The sequence below is a fragment of the Ananas comosus genome, linkage group 1, assembly GCF_001540865.1.
Source record: "Ananas comosus cultivar F153 linkage group 1, ASM154086v1, whole genome shotgun sequence".
Classification (NCBI taxonomy): Eukaryota; Viridiplantae; Streptophyta; class Magnoliopsida; order Poales; family Bromeliaceae; genus Ananas; species Ananas comosus.
The window spans coordinates 21,772,681-21,793,507 of NC_033621.1; the positions used below are offsets into that span (position 1 = coordinate 21,772,681).

At 36.7% G+C, this 20,827-nt stretch overlaps 1 protein-coding gene across 1 annotated transcript; it reads right to left on the reverse strand.

The window, feature by feature from the left end:
- LOC109709149 (probable xyloglucan galactosyltransferase GT17) lies at positions 5,759-20,689 on the reverse strand. The gene is made up of 2 exons (XM_020231225.1): positions 19,656-20,689; positions 5,759-6,448 (listed from the first exon to the last, which is right to left on the reverse strand). The coding sequence occupies exons 1-2, from the start codon at positions 20,626-20,628 to the stop codon at positions 6,006-6,008; spliced, it is 1,416 nt and encodes a 471-aa protein (XP_020086814.1). The 5' UTR covers positions 20,629-20,689; the 3' UTR covers positions 5,759-6,005.

Sequence of the window (20,827 nt, forward strand, 5' to 3'; positions counted from 1 at the left end):
GAGTAATTAAGAAATTTTAATTTTTTTCACCAACAATAGCATATAGGATCGATGTACAGATGAGATGAGAGATGTAGCTATTCATTTCGTTTATTTTTTTTAAATAAATACAGATATAAATTCAAAACAATTTGAATATCCATCATCAAAACCTTTGAGTAGCCAAAATGGTACATCTTCCAAAGTTTCCTTTACACATTTGGACTCAAACGTGATTGGTTGGATAGAGATGTTTCTGGATAACTGTTTAGGAGAAGCGTTTCTCTTATCCAAACAACGGTTACATATGGAGAGGCACCATCGATTGACCTCCGAGCTCGGATCCTGAGCTCTAATGGCGGAGATCGCGGTGGGGGGTGGGGGGTGGGGGAGTATCAGGATGAAGAAGAACCCCGCCAGCAGGACGCTACAATGGAGGCTGCTATCTCGGTCCTTGGTGCGAGAGGACTACGCAGCGCTCGCCTCTCCGTGCCCTAACCCTAATTAAGGTTCTCTCTCTGTGCGTTTTTGTTGTGTTTTTTTGGGTGGTTGCGTTGCGCGGAGACTGTTTGAGAAAATGCTTTTAAGAATTTATAGTATTAGATCGAATATATAGATAAGACGCGAGAGTAACATCAGAAAAGAGGAATGATGTCACGAACGGAATTGGAATTTGAAAAATATCGTCATATTTCGACAGATTTATCTATCAGCGGTGATCAGCCATGTCTCATATCGCCAAACTCTCTCTCTTACAAAACCACTACTTTGTTTTATTCTATATAATTCAATTGTTTGGGTGAATATTTTCAATTTGTTTTAAATTTCATTCTCTCTTATCAGTGCACTAATAGAATTTTTAAGTATGTAAAACAAGAAGCAAATTAAATACATACCAAAATTCAGAATCAAAATAACTCACAGAGCGTCATAGAGAAGAAATTCTTGATCAGTCTGCGGAAGCGAGAAGTTCGGTTATGATCTGAAAATTACGAACCGAACTTAGGTAATTTGGTTTCTTCTTCTATCTCAGGCACTCTACCATATGGTGTGAAACCGATGGTAATTCTTCACCAGAATGCGTATGAGAAGGTGGCAGAACCAATACCCCTTTATATAGAGTCCAGATCGACATCTCATCAAAGTCTGATTAGGATTCTATTTAAATTTAAAATAGATGGGATAGAGATAAAATATATCATATTAAGTAGTTCTATATCTGTTAGGATTGACCTTTATCTATAGTAAATCCCGATTTGAATATGATTAATTGGGCCACAATATATGAAAATCCTATCAATCTCCCACTTGGCTCATGTTAATCATATTCCATGAACGAATTTTCTATGCTCCAAACTTTATTGCGCATTATTGAAAACTTTATGGTCAAATACCTTAGAACTCACTTGATTTTTAGCTCAAACTAAAAGATTACAATGATAGGAACTATGGCGGTCCACCTCTTCATAACGAAATTTTCCTCCTATAATTACCGTATCACCTTCACCTCCTAGTCGAGTACTTTATATTGTACAACTTTATGAATAAACTTAAATTGTATGTTCATTCGTTAATAGGTGAAACTTTATACCTATTAAATGGTCAAACACAGCTGCATTAAATTTTAACTTTATTGAAAAAAGATAGATGTTACAATTTTATATATCAAAAGAACTAATCAAACTCATACTTTTAACACAATCTGTATATGATCCAGATGCCGGCCCCTTGGTCATTGGGTTTGCAATCATACACTTGATACTGATGTACTCAATTTCAACATAACATTTCTCTATTTTCTCTTACAACAAGATATTTGGTGTCTAAGTGTTTACACCTCGCTATAATCTTATTATATTGGCAAAGAAAATCGCAGCTGAACTATCACAGAAAATTTTTATTGGACGAGCACTGGAGTCCACAATTCTTAAGTCTGTGATAAAATTTCTAAGTCAAATAGCCTGTGATGTGATCTCATAACATGCAATATGATCCAAAGTTCCCTTCAAATACCTCATAACCTTCTTAGTAGCCTTTCAATGCTCCATACCTAGATTACTTTGATACCTGCCAAGTAATCCAATGGCAAAAGCAATATCCGAACGTGTGTACATTTGTGCATATACAAGACTACCAACTGTAGAGACATAAGCTATGTTTTCCATCTGTTCAATTTCTAATTGGTTCTTGGGTCACTAAAAAATATTAAGTTTATCCGCTTTCTCGACAGGAGCAACACTGGGCTTACAATTATGCTTTTCAATTTTTTTTTTTTTTTTAAACTTTCTTTATGTAGGCCTTTTGAAATAGATCGAGTAAACCTTTATATCTATCCCTTTTGATTTCAATACCAAAAACATATAAGGTCTCACCTAAATCTTTCATTTCAAAATTTTTGAAAAAGAAATTCTTTAGTGTTATAAAATAGCCCAAAATCATTACTGGCAAGCAAAATATCATCAACATAAAGGACTAAGAAAATTATTTTTCTCCCACTAACCTTTAGATAAATATATTGATCAACAATGTTTTCCTTAAAACCAAAAGTCAAAATAGTTTGTTTAAATTTTAAATACCATTGTTGGGAGGCCTGCTTTAGTCCATATATTAATTTCTTTAATTTGCATACCAAGTACTTCTTTTCCTTTTGCGAGAATCCTTTAGGTTGATTCATATACACCTCTTCATAGAGATCCCTATTGAAAAAAAAAAACAGTTTTGACATCCATCTGGCGTAACTCGAGATCAAAATGAGCAACCACAGCCATAATAATACGGAAAGATTCCTTTCTTGATACTGGAGAGAAAGTCTCTTTATAGTCAATATCTTATTTCTGAATAAATCTTTTACCACAAGACGAGCCTTGTATCTCTCTATGTTACCTTTGGAGTTCGATTTTATTTTATAAACCCACTTGTATCCCACAGGTTTAGCTCTTATAGGTAACTCAACAAGATCCCATACCTTATTGTGGTTTATGGATTCAATCTTATCCTTCATGATATTGTACAATTTCGTAGAATTACTGTTATTTATGGCTTCGGAAAAGCTAAAAGGATCATCTAGACTCTGGTCATTCTCATAAAGATAGACAATATAATCACTGGATATAGCCGGTCTTCTCTGTCTTGAGGATCTTCTTAAAACTATCTGATTATCCACATGTACATCTTGATGTGGATTATTCACTTGTACATCTTGATGTGAATTATCAACTTGTACATCTTGATGTGAATTTTTCACTTGTATATCTTAATATGAATTATCAATGATAGGTTCACAATAATTTTGTGGTTTCAAAACGATTTGTTGTTCTACTGGAATAGGAATCATCAAATCATGAGGGACAATAGTGGGTCTGTCAAGTACAGAATCCGAATGCTCTTTAATTTCCTCAAATTCAATGAACTAAGGTTCAGAGCTTCCACTAATTGCACCATCCTCAATAAACCATGCTGTTTTAGTTTCTGCAACTTTTATAGGAAGTAATGGACAGTAAAACTTATATCCTTTGGATCTTTCTGAATAACCAATGAAATATCCTAATATGGTTCGAGAATCCAATTTCTTTATTTGTGGATCATATAATTTGGCCTCAGCTTGACAACCCCATATATGAAAATGTCTTAAACTGGGTTTCCTACCTGTTCAAAGCTTAAAAAGAGTCTTAATGACAGCCTTAGTAGGGACCGATTAAAATTATACAGGGCAGTTTTGAGTGTCTCACTCCACAATGATATCGGAAGGGTAGAATTACTGATCATACTCCCAAGCATATCAATTAATATGCGGTTTCTTTTTTCAGCAACACCATTCTGATTAGGTGTCCCTGGCATGGTGTACTGTGAAACAATTCCGCCCTGCTATAGAAACTTAGTAAAAGGCCCAGAGATTTGGCCTTTATCTGTTTGTCTACCAAAATATTCACCACCCCTTTCAAATCTGACTACTTTTATCATTTTCTCGAGTTGATTCTCTACTTTAGCCTTATATGCCTTAAAGGCATCTAATGCTTCAGATTTTCTTTAAGCAAGTAGAAATAGCCATATCGAGAGGTGTCATCAGTAAATGTGATAAAATATTTATGGCCCGTAATTGAGAGAGGAAGCGGTCCGCATATATCGGTATGAATCAACTCTAATATTCGATCACATTTTTTAGCACCTTTAGAAGAGGTTTTGGTCTGCTTTCCCTTTATACAGTCCACACACATTCCAAAGTCAGAGAATTTCAAATCATCTAAAATGTCTTCTCTAATTAATTTTTGGATTCTCTATTTCGAGATGTGTCCTAACCTCTTATGCCATAATATGGATGACCTTTCATTATTAATGCCACATTTTTATCTAACATTTTCGTGCACGGTAAGAAGAATTTCACTATATAAATCATCTAAAAACACTTTATATAGATTATTTTTCAAAACAATAGAGCCAACTATCTGAGATTTATAGGATAAAGAAAAACTTTATTATCAAAACTGAAACTATATCCCAATCCAACAAGTTTCGAAACAAAAATTAAATTCTTAGAAAATTTTGGAATATAAAATGTATTTTCTAAATCCAAAATGTGACCAGTAGAAAGAACTAATCTAAATGTTCCTACAAATTCTACTTTAGTGGATTTTCTTTAGCTATATAGATAGTCGCTTCATCTTTACTAGATTTTCTGCGTTTCTGAAATCCCTGCAAAGAATTCGCCACGTGGCATGTGGCACCAGAGTCAATCCACCAAAAGATTAGATAGAATAGTAACTAAATGCAACTCATGCATCAAAACCAAAAACTAACCTTTATTCTGGAGCTATTTCTGATACTTTTGGCAGTCATTCTTTATATGACCCCTTTACTTACAAAAGAAGCACTTGGGAGTCCACTTACTTGATTGGTCTTGTGAACTAGATGGAACTTCCTTGTTCTTTCTTTTTGAGTCATTCTTGTCTTTATCATTTTTAGCTCGCTTTATTTGTCTTTTTTGAGAAACAAAGTTACTGCTTTTTGTTTCTCTTATATTAATCTGCATTCCTCTTGCACACATATGGTCAACAATTCATTAATTGACCAGTTATCTTTATGTGTGTTGTAAGAGATCTGAAATGGTCCGTATTCAGATGACAAAGAGTTCAAAATAAAGTGCACTAAAAATGAATCAGAGATGGTTACTTCAAGTGCAGTGAGTTGCGCTGCAACATCTCGCATTTGCATAATATGCTCACGAATCGAGCCATTTCCGGAGTACTGCATGGAAGACAGGTTATTCATTAGGGTGCTCGCCAAAACTTTATCGGAACGGACAAACTGCTCCTCAATGACTTTTAGATAATTCTTGGTTTTATCACATTCTGAAATTGATCCCCTTATACTTTTTGATACCCTTGACTTTATGAGCATCAAACTTAAGCGGTTAGAAATTCTTGATCAATTTGCGGAAGTGAGAAGTTCGGCTATGATTTGAAAATTACGAACCGAACTTGGGTAATTTGGTTTCTCCTCTTATCTCAGACACTCTACCATATGGTGTGGAACCGATGATAATTCTTCACCAGAATGCGTATGATAAGGTGGCATGACCAATACTCTTTTATATAGAGTCCAAATCGACTTCTAATCAAAGTCTGAGTAGGATAGGGATAAAATATTCCATATCAAATAGTTCTATGTCTGTTAGGATTGACCTTTATGTATGATAAATCAAAATTTAAATATGATTAATTGGGTCGTAATATATGGAAATCCTAACATGCACATGATATGATTCTGTTGATAGTCATGTATGCGAGCAAAAGAATGTTACAATTATTTCTGATCTGATTCTTTTTGGACCGGCCTTTTGAGTTAAAAACTATTCCAGTTTAGATCAGCATCTTGTTGCACTCCTAAAGAACATATGGTTGGAGCTTGCTCAAGGCAGAGTACAATTTGGAAGCTGAATCAAATACTAAAAAAAGGAATAATAGGGAATATGTAACAGCAAACAATATAAACGAATTTAAAGCAGATCGATCTATCTTCTCCAATTTAATTTACTTCGGTCGTGTACTATTGTTCTCGGACTCACTCAGCGCGTCCCGCACACGCTTGGTGAGGGCGGCGAGCGCAACGTCGACGGTGTCGCGGAAGCGCCGCCCCTCGGCCCAGCTGGCGTTCGGGTGCGCGAAGGTGAAGCGCGGGATCATGCCGATCACCACCTCCCGCATCCGCGCCACCGCGTCCTTCGGTATCCGGCTCAGCTCCTCCTCGATCCGCCCCCGCCGCTCCTGCCGCAGAAACACCGACCACTCCTCCGCCCGCCCGGGCAGGTACCACGGGTACTGCGTGTACGCCGTGTGCTCCGAGAAGAACACCGGCACGCACCCGGCCAGCACCGAATCGAACACCGACCGCCGCGTGAAAGTGTCGCCCTGCGGCTGCAAGCAGAATTCGGCGCGCATCAGCACGTCCATGACCCGGCCCGGGGTGCGGCAATCTTTGGAACCCCGCTTGCAGTTCAGCAGACTGCCCGGGGTGCGGCAATCTTTGGAACCCCCCTTGCAGTCCAGCAGGAGGCAGCGGCTCGACGAGCCGCACTGCTCTAATACCAACGCGCGCATAACCTCTTGCTGGCCCCCAGTGCGCGCCCCGCCGACGAAGGCGAAGAGGTGGGTCCGCTCCGTGCGGCGCACCTCCTCCTGCCACGCGGTGAGCTCGTCGGCGGAGCGCGGGTGGAAGTAGGAGGGGTGGGGGATGGCGAATTGATTCTTGCCCTCCTGCACGGACCGCTCGATGGTGAGGATCGACACGTTGGCGAGCTCCGGAAGGCGGAGCAGGCAGTTGGCGGTCGAGTTCTCGCTTGCCCTGCTGACAGACCGCATTAGCTCCCACGACGTGCGGCCGGTGATGAGAAAATGGTCGCGTCCGCCGTGGCGGCGGAACATCGGAAACCTGGAGACGTAATCCGCGAGGTCGATGCCGAGTGCGTCGCGGAGAGTGTGGTTCCTCTGGCTGGACACCGACGTCGTGTACAGGCCGGCGTAGAAGGGGATGTAGAACAAAGCGGCGGAGCCGGGGTCGAAGGTGCGGCAAGGGTGGCGCTCGGCGCGGGCGCGGAAGAGCATCGCAGCGACGTACGGGTTCGTCGCGAACCAGTCGGGGCGGTGCGGGATCGGCTGGCCGAGGCCGCGGTTGGCGACGTGGGGGCACATGTTCTTGGTGGGGCTGAGGCTGCGGCAGCTGCGGATGAGGTCGCGGTCGAAGCGGTCGGGCAGGTCGTAGATGTAGAATGAGGCTATGTCGGCGTCGCATGCAGCTTGCAGGCTGTGCGAAGATGCGTCGGGTTGTGGGGGTTGGAACTGCGGGGAGACGTAGAGGAACAAGAGAAGTGACAAAACAAAGAAGAGGAAGAGGGGGACAATAAGCTTGTTGATAGGGAGGAGAGAGCTGAGCTTCTTCTCCGTTGAGGAGGAGGGGAGTGATGAATGAGGGTGCTTCTCCTCGGCTCGAGAGGCCATAGTGGGGGAGTTCGAAGGTGGTGCGATGAGATGAATTGTTGAACATTTCTCCTCTCTTTTATATAGAAATGCAAAGAGAGAGTGGGAAACTATTTTTATTTGTCTTAAGCATATTAAATAATAAATATATTTTTATATAATTTTAAGTTTTTAGATTTATCTCTCAAAAAATTTTAGCAGTTTTAAATATATTCCTATTTTTAGTTAACTAGAAGTAAAATACTTAATCTTGATTAGTAAGTGAGGTAAATTATTTTTTTTACATCTCTAATATTATTTTTCTTAATCAAAATTCTAATAATGAAAACTCCTCTCCTTTATGCCACTTTTGAATTTGTAATTAGAATTTTTATTCATTCACAATGCATATTGTTTCGCCCATGTCAAGCACCAAGGAATTGGCCCCTGACAATCCCCTTTCTCCGAGGAGAACAGGGTGAGATACTCAACTTGATGTTTTCAGGTTGATGTTTCTGTTAATATATTTTATTTTTTTAATGCACTTATAGGAAATTTTCAATTTTGCTGGAAAAGGTTTAGGAGAGAGAAAAATCAAGTCAAAGTATTAGATATATGAGGAATTAATATTTCAATACACCAGGTAAAATAAATTTAACCGTTCATATTTTAAAGGCGAGATTGACTTTTGCATAGTGGTTATCTACTCAACAAGTTACTATTCATAAGGATAATATGGAAAAAAAAAATACAAACTAATTACCAAATTTGATCAACCTCATACAAATATTTGTTTCCTTATTTAATTTTGTTACTTACCAAATTAGATAGTGCTAATTTGATAAATAATAAACCTTTATAAATTGAATTTAAAATTCAATTTGAGCTTAAATTTTATAATTATGTACATTAAATTCAAAGAAAAAATTTATGTTTAAATGAATAGTATATTTCAATTCAAATTGTTAATTTGATATATTAAAATGACACGAAATTTTAAATATATTAATTTAATTTAAATTATAAATTATGCTGTATTTATAACATAACTTTTATTTTTTATTTAAATTAAAGGCTTTTATTTTTAAAATTAAATTCAAATTGTTCATTCGACAGTAAAAACAACATTAAAGTATAAAAATATTGATTAAAATAAAATTTTAAATTTAGATTTAATTTATATTATAGTTAAAAAATAAAATTTGTTAACTATTTAAACTAAATGATTCTAAAGCAAAAGAAGAAAAGAGGAGCGGCGAGGAAGAAGAAATCGCGGCCTACGTGTAGGAAAATATCGCTGTCCACGAGGCTGCACTAAGCCTCGTGGACTGTGTGGACTGAGAGGTCCACGGTGGACCTCTCGCTCCACTCCCCTTTTTTTGTGTGTGTGTGTTGTGTGTGTGTGTNAAAGTAGAAGCGGCAAAATTGAGATCTCTATTTTTTGGTGCCTAGAAACGAAGTTGGATTTGACAACAAAATATTCAACCCTTTCAATTAACTGCCTGAATAAACATCTAGGCTTTGGAAATTTCCAAAGCAACTCACATGATACTGAAAAAAGACTCCTAAAAAACAGTACATGTTTAAAAAGCAACTCATATGATTCAGAAAAGCTTGAGCCGAACAAACTATAGCGAAAAGCTCGTCTCAAGTTTAGGGTCCATTTGGCTCAAAGTAAAATCGTGAAAAATAAGTTTTACGTCTTGTAGTATTTGATTTATAGGAAAATATATAATTTTTTATCAATATTTGTTTGGTTGAAAGAAAAAAAAATTCATATTCGTTTGGTTTGTGAAAAAAAAAAAAAAAATTTTGAGCAGCTTAAGTTATCATTTTTCTACTGTAAGAAAGTGAAAAAAGAGAACTTTAATTTTTCTCTAAATTCGTAAAAATATTTTTACAAACAAATATTTTTTATGTCAAATCAAATAAATGAAAAAATATTTTTCATATTGAAAATAAATTTTCAATTCGTTTTATGGAGAACCAATGCCCCTTAGCATAGGTGCTTCAGGCAGTATATTTAGATGAAAACAAGTGGGTTATGAACAACTATTCAACGAAATCATATTTGTAATAACAGTACTTTTATTTTGCATATAAATTCATATACGAATAAGCGTTGAATATTAAATTTTTATTATCATATTCGTTAAAAATAGATTTAAATATGACTGAATATTTCTTCAAATTCAAATATAAATCGGATATTTATATCAGAATATTATTCAAATAATAATATAGACTAATAAGCACATATGGATATTTATTAGAGTTGGTAAATATGGAACTAAAATTTCACACTCATGTTAAAATTTTTTATAAACCTATATTTATTGAATAAATCTAAGATTTAACGCATCCATACGTAATTTTTATATAAATTCAGTGGAATCTTTGACCTCCGAATTTGGAGTATCCTACTTTCCACCAAGAATGCTTTATAAAACTGTTTGACCTCCGAATTTGGAGTATCCTACTTTCACGTGATTCATAAGGTTCAACAAGCAATTGATATTTCACAATCAAATGTGTAGTATGCTTTATAAAACTCTTTGGCCGTTTTCGTATTTTTTTGAAAAGTTCGAAAAAAAACTTGTTTTTTTGTCAAAAAATAATTATTCGCGAATTATTCGCACAAAAAAACGGCAGCATCGTTGCCGCTCTCGTCGCCGAACTCGTCCGTGTCGTCATCGTCCTCATCCTCCTCCGCCGCCCTGGCCAACACCGGGAGCAAGAGGGCCGCGGCGGCGGACCCCGTGACTCCCGTCTCACTCGAGGGCATTGGATCTGCTCAGGTGAGCAGTAACGGAAAGAAATGGCGCTGCGTTGTTGGAAGCGGAGGGGGTATTGATCCCGCGCGCGGTCCAGGAGGCCTCTTCGGCCTCGTGGACCGCATGAGAGGGAGGTCCACGGTGAACCTCCTTTTCATTATATATATACGTCCGGCCCGGGTGCGCAATCCTTTGGAACCGCTTGACTCACAGCCGGAGGCAGCGTCTCGACGAGCCGCACTGCCTAATACCAACGCGGCATAAGCCTCCTCTGCGGCCTGTGCGCGCCCGCGAACGAAGGCGAAGCTGGTCGTCCCTCCGCGCGGGCGCCATCTCCTCCTGCACGCGCGTGAGCCTCGTCGGCGAGCGCAGGGTGAAGAGGAGGGGTAGGGGATGCCGAAATTGATTCTTCCATCCACACCGAACGCTCGATGGTGAGGAATCGACATGTTGGCAGACTCCGTGAAGGCGGAGCAGGCGGGTTGGTGGACGCAATTCCGCTTGCCCTGCGGCAGACCGCATTACTCCCCCGACGTGCGCGGTGATGAGAAATGGTCGCGTCCGCCGTGGCGGCGGTAACGTCGAACCATGAGACGTAATCATCGCCGAGGTCGCGACGCCGGGCGTCGCGGAGAGTGTGGTTCCTCTGTCGGACACCGACGACGTGTACAGGCCGCCTAGAAGGGATGTAAACAAGCGCAAGAGCGCGGTCGAAGGTGCGGCAAGTTGGCGCTCGGCGCGGCGGAAGAGCATCCGGCGACGAACTGTTCGTCACGAACCAGTCGGCGGTCCGGGACCGGCTGGCGAGCCGCGGTTGGCGACGTAGGGCACATGTTCCTGTGGGCTGAGGCTGCGGCATCGGCGGATAGCGGTCGCAGTCGAAGCGGGCAGGTCGTAGATGTAGAATAGCTATGCGCGTCGCATGCAGCTTGCAACTGTGCGAAGATGCGTCGGGTTGTGGGTTGAACTGGGGAACGTAAGGACAAGAGAAGCGACAAAACAAAGAAGAGAAGGGGACAATAAGCTTGTTGATAGGAGGAGAGAGCTTGAGCTTCTTCTCCGTTGAGGAGAGGGGAGTGATTGAATGAGGCTTTCTCTCGACTCGTGAGCCATTTTGGGCTGTTCGGAACGTGGTGGCTATGAGATGAACTGCCGAACATTCTCTTCTCTCTTTTATATAGAAATGCAAAGAGAGTGGAAAACTATTTATATTTGTCTAAGCATTATAAATATAATAAATATTATTTATATAATTTTAAGTTTTTAGTTTATCTCTCAAAATATTTTAGCATTTTAAATATATTTCTATTTTAGTTACACAGAAGTAATATACTTAATCTTGATTAGTAAGTAAGTAAATTAATTTTTTTACATCTCTAATAATATTTTCTTAATCAAAATTCTAATAATGAAAACTCTCTCTTTTTGGCCACTTTTAAATTGCAATTAGAATTTTATTCATCCACAATGCGTATTGTTTCGTCCATATCAAGCACCCTTCTCCGAGGAGATCAGGGTGAGATAGTCAACTGATGTTTTCAGGTTGATGTTTTTAATGCATTTATAGGAAATTTTCAATTTTGCTCGAAATGGTTTAGGAGAGAGAAAATCACGTCAAAGTATTAGATATACAGGAATGCTTCAATACACCAGGTAAAATAAATCTAATCGTTCATATTTTAAGAGCGAGATTAACTTTTGCATAGTGGTTACATGCTCAACAGTTACCATCCGTAAAGGATAATATGAAAAAAAAAATACAAACTAATTGCCAAATTTGATCAACTTATACAAATTATTTGTTTCCTTATTTAATTTTGTTACTTACCAAATTAAATAGTGCTAATTTGATAATAATAAATCTTTATAAATTGAATTTAAAATTCAATTTGACTTAAACTTTAAATATTGTGTAATTAAATTCAAATTTAATTTTAATTTTTATTTACAGAAATGAAAAAATTATGTTTAAATGAATAGTATATTTCAATTCAAATTGTTAATTTGATATATTAAAATGACACGAAATTTAGTTTCTTTTTACAGAGAAAAGGACGATCATTTGAAATTTTTGGAAAGACATATTTGTGATGATAAAATTGATACTTCACTTATCTCTGTTAAAACAATAAAAAGCGAGCTAATGGTAACAAACAAAATGAGCAAATATAAATATCACTGACTGAATTAAGAGAATAAATAGAAATTTGAAACTTTGTAGGACATCTACATTTCACATGTTAGAGGGAGCTGTATGAAATTAATCTTTTTTTTTATTGGAGAAAATATATAACGACCTCTGAACTTTATAAAAATCTGAATTTCAATTTTTGCCATTATATTTTTTTAAAAAAAGTTTATTAGATAGTTTAAAATTCGCTTCTTATTTACACAATTGTTTATTCGGATGTCATATGCATAATTATAAGATTTCGAAAATATAATTGAGCATTATAGTCGAAGAATAAGTTATAAATTGAACTTTAAATTTATCCTTTTTTTTTACATGTTAGAGTATAAAAAATACTTTCAATATTTTTTTCTATACTGCAAAGCTATAAAAGGTAGATGTGATATATATGAACAAAATAATGTGTAATTAAATAACTTTAATGAAGTGAAGATTTATTGAACCATTTGATAAAATTTAGGAGGCCAATTGTTAAAATTAAAAGTTATTGTGTCTATTTTGCAAAGAAGCTAAAGTTAGTAGGTTCTAATATATAATTTTTTTCTCTTTTTTTTTTCTTTTTACACAAAATAAAATATAACTGAGAAATTTTAAATTTAAGACCTGGATTATTGTCGTTTTTCCCGGGCAAAATGCTAATATTAAATCTGAGCAATAATACAAAATATTTGTATGCAAAAATTATGATTTTTGGAAACTGTTCTATATTAAAAGTATTTAATTTTGTGCTTCTTGAAAATTTATATATCATCGACTTTAATATCACCTGATTTTTAAAAAACAAAATTTTAAAATTTAAAATTCTGATGGGCTTTTACATATTCTTGATCACATTCAACCATTTTAATCTTAATTTTAAAAACTTAATGTTTGAATTTTGTCAATACTGATCGGATGAAGAGCATTATTACACATGATTTAGTATATTTGAATTATTCTGAAAATTAAATTTATTAATTTAAAATTTATTTTGAATTGCATCACAGCAATCGAATACAGTTCAAATTAAATTGGAATTTTTGCAGGTTTTTTCTAAGTTTGACTTCTATTGTCATGTTTCATAATATTACAAGTTTGGGATGTTTCGTTCTTTGAAAAAATATAAAAAAAAATTAAGAATTATTTTTGATTTTTTTTTTTTTTTTTTTTTTTTTTAGTGTCCGGTTCTAGAAAAACTAGCTTTTTTAAAATTTTATAGAAGCGTTTTCGCTTTCCTAAAAATTCGAAAACCAAAAATTTTTAATTTGTCATAAATTGATTTTTTTTTTCAAAAAAACTAATTTTGTTTGAAAACTACACGGATATAACTACAGCAACTGAAAAATAAAAGGAAAACTTCAAATACCATCCGGTGGTTTCACATTTTTTCACTTTATATCATATGATTTAAAGTGTATTAATTTAGTACCCTGTGGTTTATTTTTTCTTTTTTATTATTGATCCACTAATTTTTTTTCGTTAAATCAATAACAAAGTTAAAACTAAAAGATACTAAAGTGAATATTCGATAAACTTAAGTGGTATCTGAATTTTTTATATATAATTTAACGAAATATTAATGGAGAAGTTACGAAAAAGAAAAATAAAACCACAAGAGTATTAACTTGATACACTTAAACCAAATGGACTTAACTGAGAAAGTGCGAAACACATAGATGATATTTGAATTTTACCCAAAAAAAGAGCTAGTTTTTTATGAAATTTTTTTCTCAAGATTCTTTTTCTTCCTTTTCCGACGAACCAAACCTCCCAAAACTCTAGAGAGCTCTCAAATGACGCGCAGATCCCCCCGATTAGGATGTGACGCTAAGACTCTGATCAGAGGAGCCAAATACTACATGCAAATCAAAATTAAACAAATACAACAAGATTTATCTAATCAAACTTTGATGGGTGAAATAATATTTTATTTATATATTTCATCACCTCAAATAATTTGAAATTTACTAATTTATAATAATTCAGTCAATATTGTAATTTTTTAATTTTAGTAATAACAATTGTGAATTTATAACTATTAATTACAAAATAATTAACTTTAATATAATCTTTACATTTAATTAATAAATAAGATTATCTAAATAATTAGAATTATGAAGTTTTTAATAAAAATAAAAATAAATTCAAAGTGTAAGAGCGCTTATGTTAGTGGCCAAAATTTTTTTTAAAAATAGTCGTCCAATATATTTTTGCAATTAATAAAATAATTATTAAATTTTATATTGAAGGACTATTACGCAAATATGAAAATCTGGGGCCATACTCCTCTCAGCTCATGGCTCCGGTCCCTGCCCCTTGATCTACCCTACGTATTAATTTGCTCTACCATACTAATAATTTATATTTTTAATATTAAAATTAAAAAATTTAAAACTGCAAAAAATAAAAAAAACATATATTTGAATAAAAATAAAAATGATACTTGGTGACAGATCAGAACGTGTCAAGGAAGCTTTCAATATCTCTCCCATTACACTTTCATCGTTCCTTTACCGCAACCTTCTTTTCTCTCCTCCCCCCCTCTCCGGTCTAAGTTTTTCCTCAGTTTGCTGCAGGTTATGCATAAGGTATTTTGAGTTATGCTGACTTATGAAGGAGCCGAGTAAAAATTGAGGCTGTTTGGTTGTTTCTTTTCATCTCTGAAAATCGAAAATCGAATGTATGAATTCGTTGTTGTTAGTGTATATACGCGGTGAGTTTCAATGCCGATCCGGTTTTCAAGTGGAATGAAATCCTCAATCACTTTCTTCTCAATCCGGTCTAAGGAACCGATTAGAAATTAATCCGGACGGACATGGATATTTACTTCGGATTAATATTTATTTTTAATTTTTAATTAAAATATAAATTACAATTTAAAAATTAAATATATAATTTAAATTTAATTACCTTAAATTAAAGTAATTAAAATTTAATCAAGTATTCAATCATAACTCTATGAATTTAATTTAAATTAATTTATAAGCTTATATAAAATTTATTATCAATTTTATTTCAAACTTAATTAAATTATATGGATCTCAATTAAAATTAAAATTAAATATTAATAAATTTTAAGTTTGAATTGGAATAAATCAAAATTTAGTTTATATTTTTAAATTATCCCATCTAACTTCAAACTTTAATTTTTTTTTAAAAATAGATTTAAAATTGACTATTATTTGTAAAATTCTTAATGTAAATTTTAAATTTAATTTTTAATTGAATTTAAATTAAATATATATATAAATATATATGTTAGTATTTTAATTTGATCTAGTTTTATATGCCATCCCTGAACCACATGACAAGCAAATATTTATTTCGATTTCACGATTCAAGGTGATGAAGCCAAAACAAAATTAGGTCAATGAGTCCATTCGATTCGATTCCATCTTATTTGTGATCGCGATTTCGATTTCGACTCCAACTTCGAGCCAAACACACCCCTGAGTTTCTCGTCTCTCTTACTACACGTTCGCGCTTCGGGGGCGTTCTGAAGAACGAATCTATAAGATTAAACGTAAGTCAATTGCACGATTGTTTTGAGTTTCTGAAGTGGTATTATTTATTGTTTGTTCTGAACACGCGTAACAGTCTGAAATTCAATTATTCTTCTGTTTATTTCTTATGTAACTTGTCCTGATGAATTAATTTTTAAGTTTTAATTGTTTGTTTGATTAAGTAATGAATCCCGTTATGCTCTAATATAGTGATAAATTTAACTATTAAATATTAAATTTATTAATTATTTAATTTTTTACTTATTGTTTTTTTTTTAAAACTAATCCATAAATTATTATTAAATAAATTACGATAATTTCCTAACGCCATTATAAAGTAAATAGAATTAGACTATTATTTTAAATAAATTTTAGAGGTGTTGTGTGTGGCCGGAAGTCGAGTTCGCGCATTAGAGGAGTAAGTCAAGTACGTGAATAGACAGTCCTTACGTAACTTCATTACACTATTATTTTGACTTAGATCAAAAACAAATAATGAAATGATTGGATACTTGATTCCATCCCTACCACTTACACTAAAACAATGGACCTATTGCAGTTCAACGAGTAAAATCATAAAAAATAATTTTCGGTAGAAAAGATAATTCGAGGAATTTTTTTTTTTTTTTTTTTTTTTAACATTTGTAGTTTTGTATATTTTGTTATATATATATATATATAATATATAATATATAAGTGAGCACTTAGGCTAGCGGAAGCAGAGCCTTCGTGCTTCCAATCTCGTTTTCGATGTTGCTACTTTCGAATCGTCGATCGAGTCTCGTTAAAACTTATCTAGAGTATTTTGAAGTATTAGAAATAAATTTTTTATATATTTACGAACATTAGCCTATAACGAAAGGGGTCAATAATCAACGCTAAAAATAAAAATCTTACAAAATGAATAATCGACATATAATAATTTTAAATCAAAGATATTGATCTGTTTTATATAGTAAAGAATTTTCTATCAAATTTTAAACTGGTGATTTGGAATTTCTACAACACTGTTAATACTTGCAAACGCCTCACTACTGGCCATGCCTAAATTTGTTGATTTGAGCCAATCGATACTAGCAAATGATATCGTAAAACTCAATAAATATTTATTTCTAAGTACTCCAAATACTCTAAATAGTTTAACGGAGCCGTATCGATGATTTAGAAAGTCGTCACATCGAAAAACGAAGCTGGAAGACACGAAGGCTCCCGTGCTTCCACATCGCAGTAGAGCCTCACTCTATAACTATATATATATATGGCTCAAAATCAACGGCTGAAAATAAAAATCTTACAAAATGTAATAATATAACATTAAAATTTTAAATCAAAGATATTGATCTTGTTTTATATAGTATAAAGAATTTTCTATCAAAATTTCACGTGATTTGGATATTTCTACACCGTTAAACTTGCAAACGGCTCACTACGACCATTGAAATTTGTTTATTTTGATCTCATTCGATCACTAAAATTTATTTTCTAGGTACTCCAAATACTCTAGATCAAGTTTAACGGAGCCGATCGACGATTCGAAAGTCGCAACATCGAAAACGAGGTTGAAACACGGAAGGCTCCGTGCTTCCGATAGCATAGTAGCCTCACTATATATATATATAGGGCTACTATACTCTTTTGAGTATTGGGCACTTCGTCCTCATAAGTTGGTTTTGATGATGGGGCTTTCGAATTGACGATCTACTCCGTTAAATATGATCTAGAATATTTGAAATTTCTAAAAAATAAATTTTGTAATTTTTCGAAATCATAATAAAGTCCACCAAACGGGTATAAAATGAACGGTCAAAATCAAACGACGTCCTGAAAATAAATGATCGAATCCTTCAATTTAAGATCGAAGTTATTGATCTTTATTTAGATAGTGAATAGTGTTGGGCCTGTTTGAAGTAATATACGAGGCCCAACTTAGGCCAGTTTTGATCCAAATCTGGACTACCTAATATATATATATATATATATATATATATATATATATATATATATAAAATGAAAAGAGAAAAGAATTGGGGAGAGAGAGAACAATCTGACTTTTTCTCTCTTACTCTCTCTCTCTTTCTCTCTCTTTCTTTCTCTCTCTCTCTCTCTCTCTCTCTCTCTCTCTCTCTCTCTCTCTCTCTCTCTCTATATATATATATATATATATATATATATATATATATATATATATAAAATGAAAAGAGAAAAGAATTGGGGAGAGAGAGAACAATCTGACTTTTTCTCTCTTACTCTCTCTCTCTTTCTCTCTCTTTCTTTCTCTCTTTCTCTCTCTTACTCTCTCTCTCTTTCTGTCTTTCTCTCTCCTTCTCTCCTCTCTCTCCCTTTTAGTCTCTTTCTCTCTCCCTTCCTCTCTCTTTCTCTCTCTTTCTCATCACTTCCAAAGCAAACCCACCCCTCCAAGCTCTATAAATAGTGAGGGGGAAGTTGTGCGAGGGGGAGGACGGACACCCAGTGCAAATACACTCCCAGTTGGAACTGTCTTCTATCTTTGCCATCTGGCTCCATACTTGCTGCTTTCCTCTCTTGGATTTTTAGTTTGGATTGAATTGCTTGCTCTATATTTTGATATGTAAACCTGCTCACTTTGTGCATGTGCCTTAAGAGACTCGTCAGTTCATGCATGCAAAGTAAATATAGATAAATTTTTCGATTCTTCGATTGCAGCAACAATATGATCAAATTTAGATGGTAAACTTCTTAAAATTTTCTCAACTATATTTTTCTCTTCTATTGTATCTCCGTAACTTCTTATTTGATTTATGATTCCGGCAACTCTAGAGCAAAAATCTTTTATATTTTTATTATCTTTCATGGCTAGATTATCAAATTCTTCCGTAATAATTGAAGTTTAATGGTGATGATTTTGTCGGAGCCTTGAAACTCTTTTTTTAAAATTTTCCAAGTTTCTTTTGACTTAGTTGCACCCAAAATTATAGGAAATATAGTTTTACTTAAGCCCCCTGTTGGATGAAATGTAGAGCTAGATGTGTTTATAAGTTTATTTATTGACTTTTTGATGATCAGATCATAAAATGTAGAAGGATAAAGAGGTCATAAACGAACGATATATCATCATTAAGTGAACACGTCTGGTGTAAGCAATAATCTTTCTTTTTATATTCTTTTGCACAAGGTCAATTTTATCCTTGATTTTATCAATCGGCCTAATGAGGTAAAAAGTATTTTAAAAAAAAATAAACAAATATAGAAGCATTGCGCCTTTGATAGAATGCCTAAATGAAGTGGTCAAAAAAAAAAAGAGAGAGAGAATGTAGTGACAATATAAACGAATTTAAAGCAGATCGATCTCTCTTCTCAAGATTAATTTACTTCATGCTATTGTTGTTGGAGTCGCCCGGCGTTTGCTGCAGACGCTTGGTGAGCTCGGCGAGCGCAACGTCGACGGCGTCGAGGAAGCGCCGCCCCTCGGCCCAGCTGGCGTTCGGGTGCGCGTAGGTGACGCGCGGGATCATCCCGATCACCACCTCCCGCATCCGCGCCACCGCGTCCTTTGGTATCCGGCTCAGCTCCTCCTCGATCCGCCCCCGCCGCTCCGGCCCCAGAAACACCGACCACTCCTCCGCCCGCCCGGGCGCGTACCATGCGTACTGCGTGTACGCCGTGTGCTTGGAGAAGAACACCGGCACGCACCCGGCCAGCACCGAATCGAACACCGACCGCCGCGTGAACGTGTCGCCCTGCGGCTGCAAGCAGAATTCGGCGCGCATCAGCACGTCCATGACCCGGCCCGGGGTGCGGCAATCTTTGGAACCCCGCTTGCACTCCAGCCGGAGGCAGCGGCTCGACGAGCCGCACTGCTCTAATACCAACGCGCGCATAACCTCCTTCTGGCCCTTGGTGCGCGCCCCGCCGACGAAGGCGAAGAGGTGGGTCCGCTCCGCGCGGCGCATCTCCTCCTGCCACGCGGTGAGCTCGTCGGCGGAGCGCGGGTGGAAGTAGGAGGGGTAGGGGATGCCGAATTGATTCTTGCCATCCCACACGAACCGCTCGATGGTGAGGATCGACATGTTGGCGAGCTCCGGAAGGCGGAGCAGGCGGTTGGTGGACGAGTTCTCGCTTGCCCTGCTGGCAGACCGCATTAGCTCCCCCGACGTGCGGCCGGTGATGAGAAAATGGTCGCGTCCGCCGTGGCGGCGGAACGTCGGAAACCTGGAGACGTAATCCGCGAGGTCGACGCCGAGCGCGTCGCGGAGAGTGTGGTTCCTCTGTCGGGACACCGACGACGTGTACAGGCCGGCGTAGAAGGGGATGTAGAACAAAGCGGCAGAGCCGGGGTCGAAGGTGCGGCAAGGGTGGCGCTCGGCGCGGGCGCGGAAGAGCATCTCGGCGACGAACTGGTTCGTCACGAACCAGTCGGGGCGGTCCGGGACCGGCTGGCCGAGGCCGCGGTTGGCGACGTAGGGGCACATGTTCCTGCTGGGGCTGAGGCTGCGGCAGCGGCGGATGAGGTCGCAGTCGAAGCGGTCGGGCAGGTCGTAGATGTAGAATGAGGCTATGTCGGCGTCGCATGCAGCTTGCAAGCTGTGCGAAGATGCGTCGGGTTGTGGGGGTTGGAACTGCGGGGAGACGTAGAGGAACAAGAGAAGCGACAAAACAAAGAAGAGGAAGAGGGGGACAATAAGCTTGTTGATAGGGAGGAGAGAGCTGAGCTTCTTCTCCGTTGAGGAGGAGGGGAGTGATGAATGAGGGTGCTTCTCCTCGACTCGTGAGGCCATTTTGGGGCTGTTCGGAACGTGGTGGTGCTATGAGATGAACTGCTGAACATTTCTCTTCTCTCTTTTATATAGAAATGCAAAGAGAGTGGAAAACTATTTATATTTGTCTTAAGCATATTAAATATTAAATATATTTTTATATAATTTTAAGTTTTTAGATTTATCTCTCAAAATATTTTAGCAGTTTTAAATATATTTC

Excerpts from the sequence above, each read along its gene's own strand:
- LOC109709149 (XM_020231225.1), bottom strand. The coding sequence starts at position 20,628 with ATGGCCTCACGAGTCGAGGAGAAGCACCCTCATTCATCACTCCCCTCC. Across the intron at positions 6,449-19,655 it reads GTGCAAGCGGGGTTCCAAAG|ATTGCCGCACCCCGGGCCGG; the intron begins ATTGCCGCACCC and ends GGGGTTCCAAAG.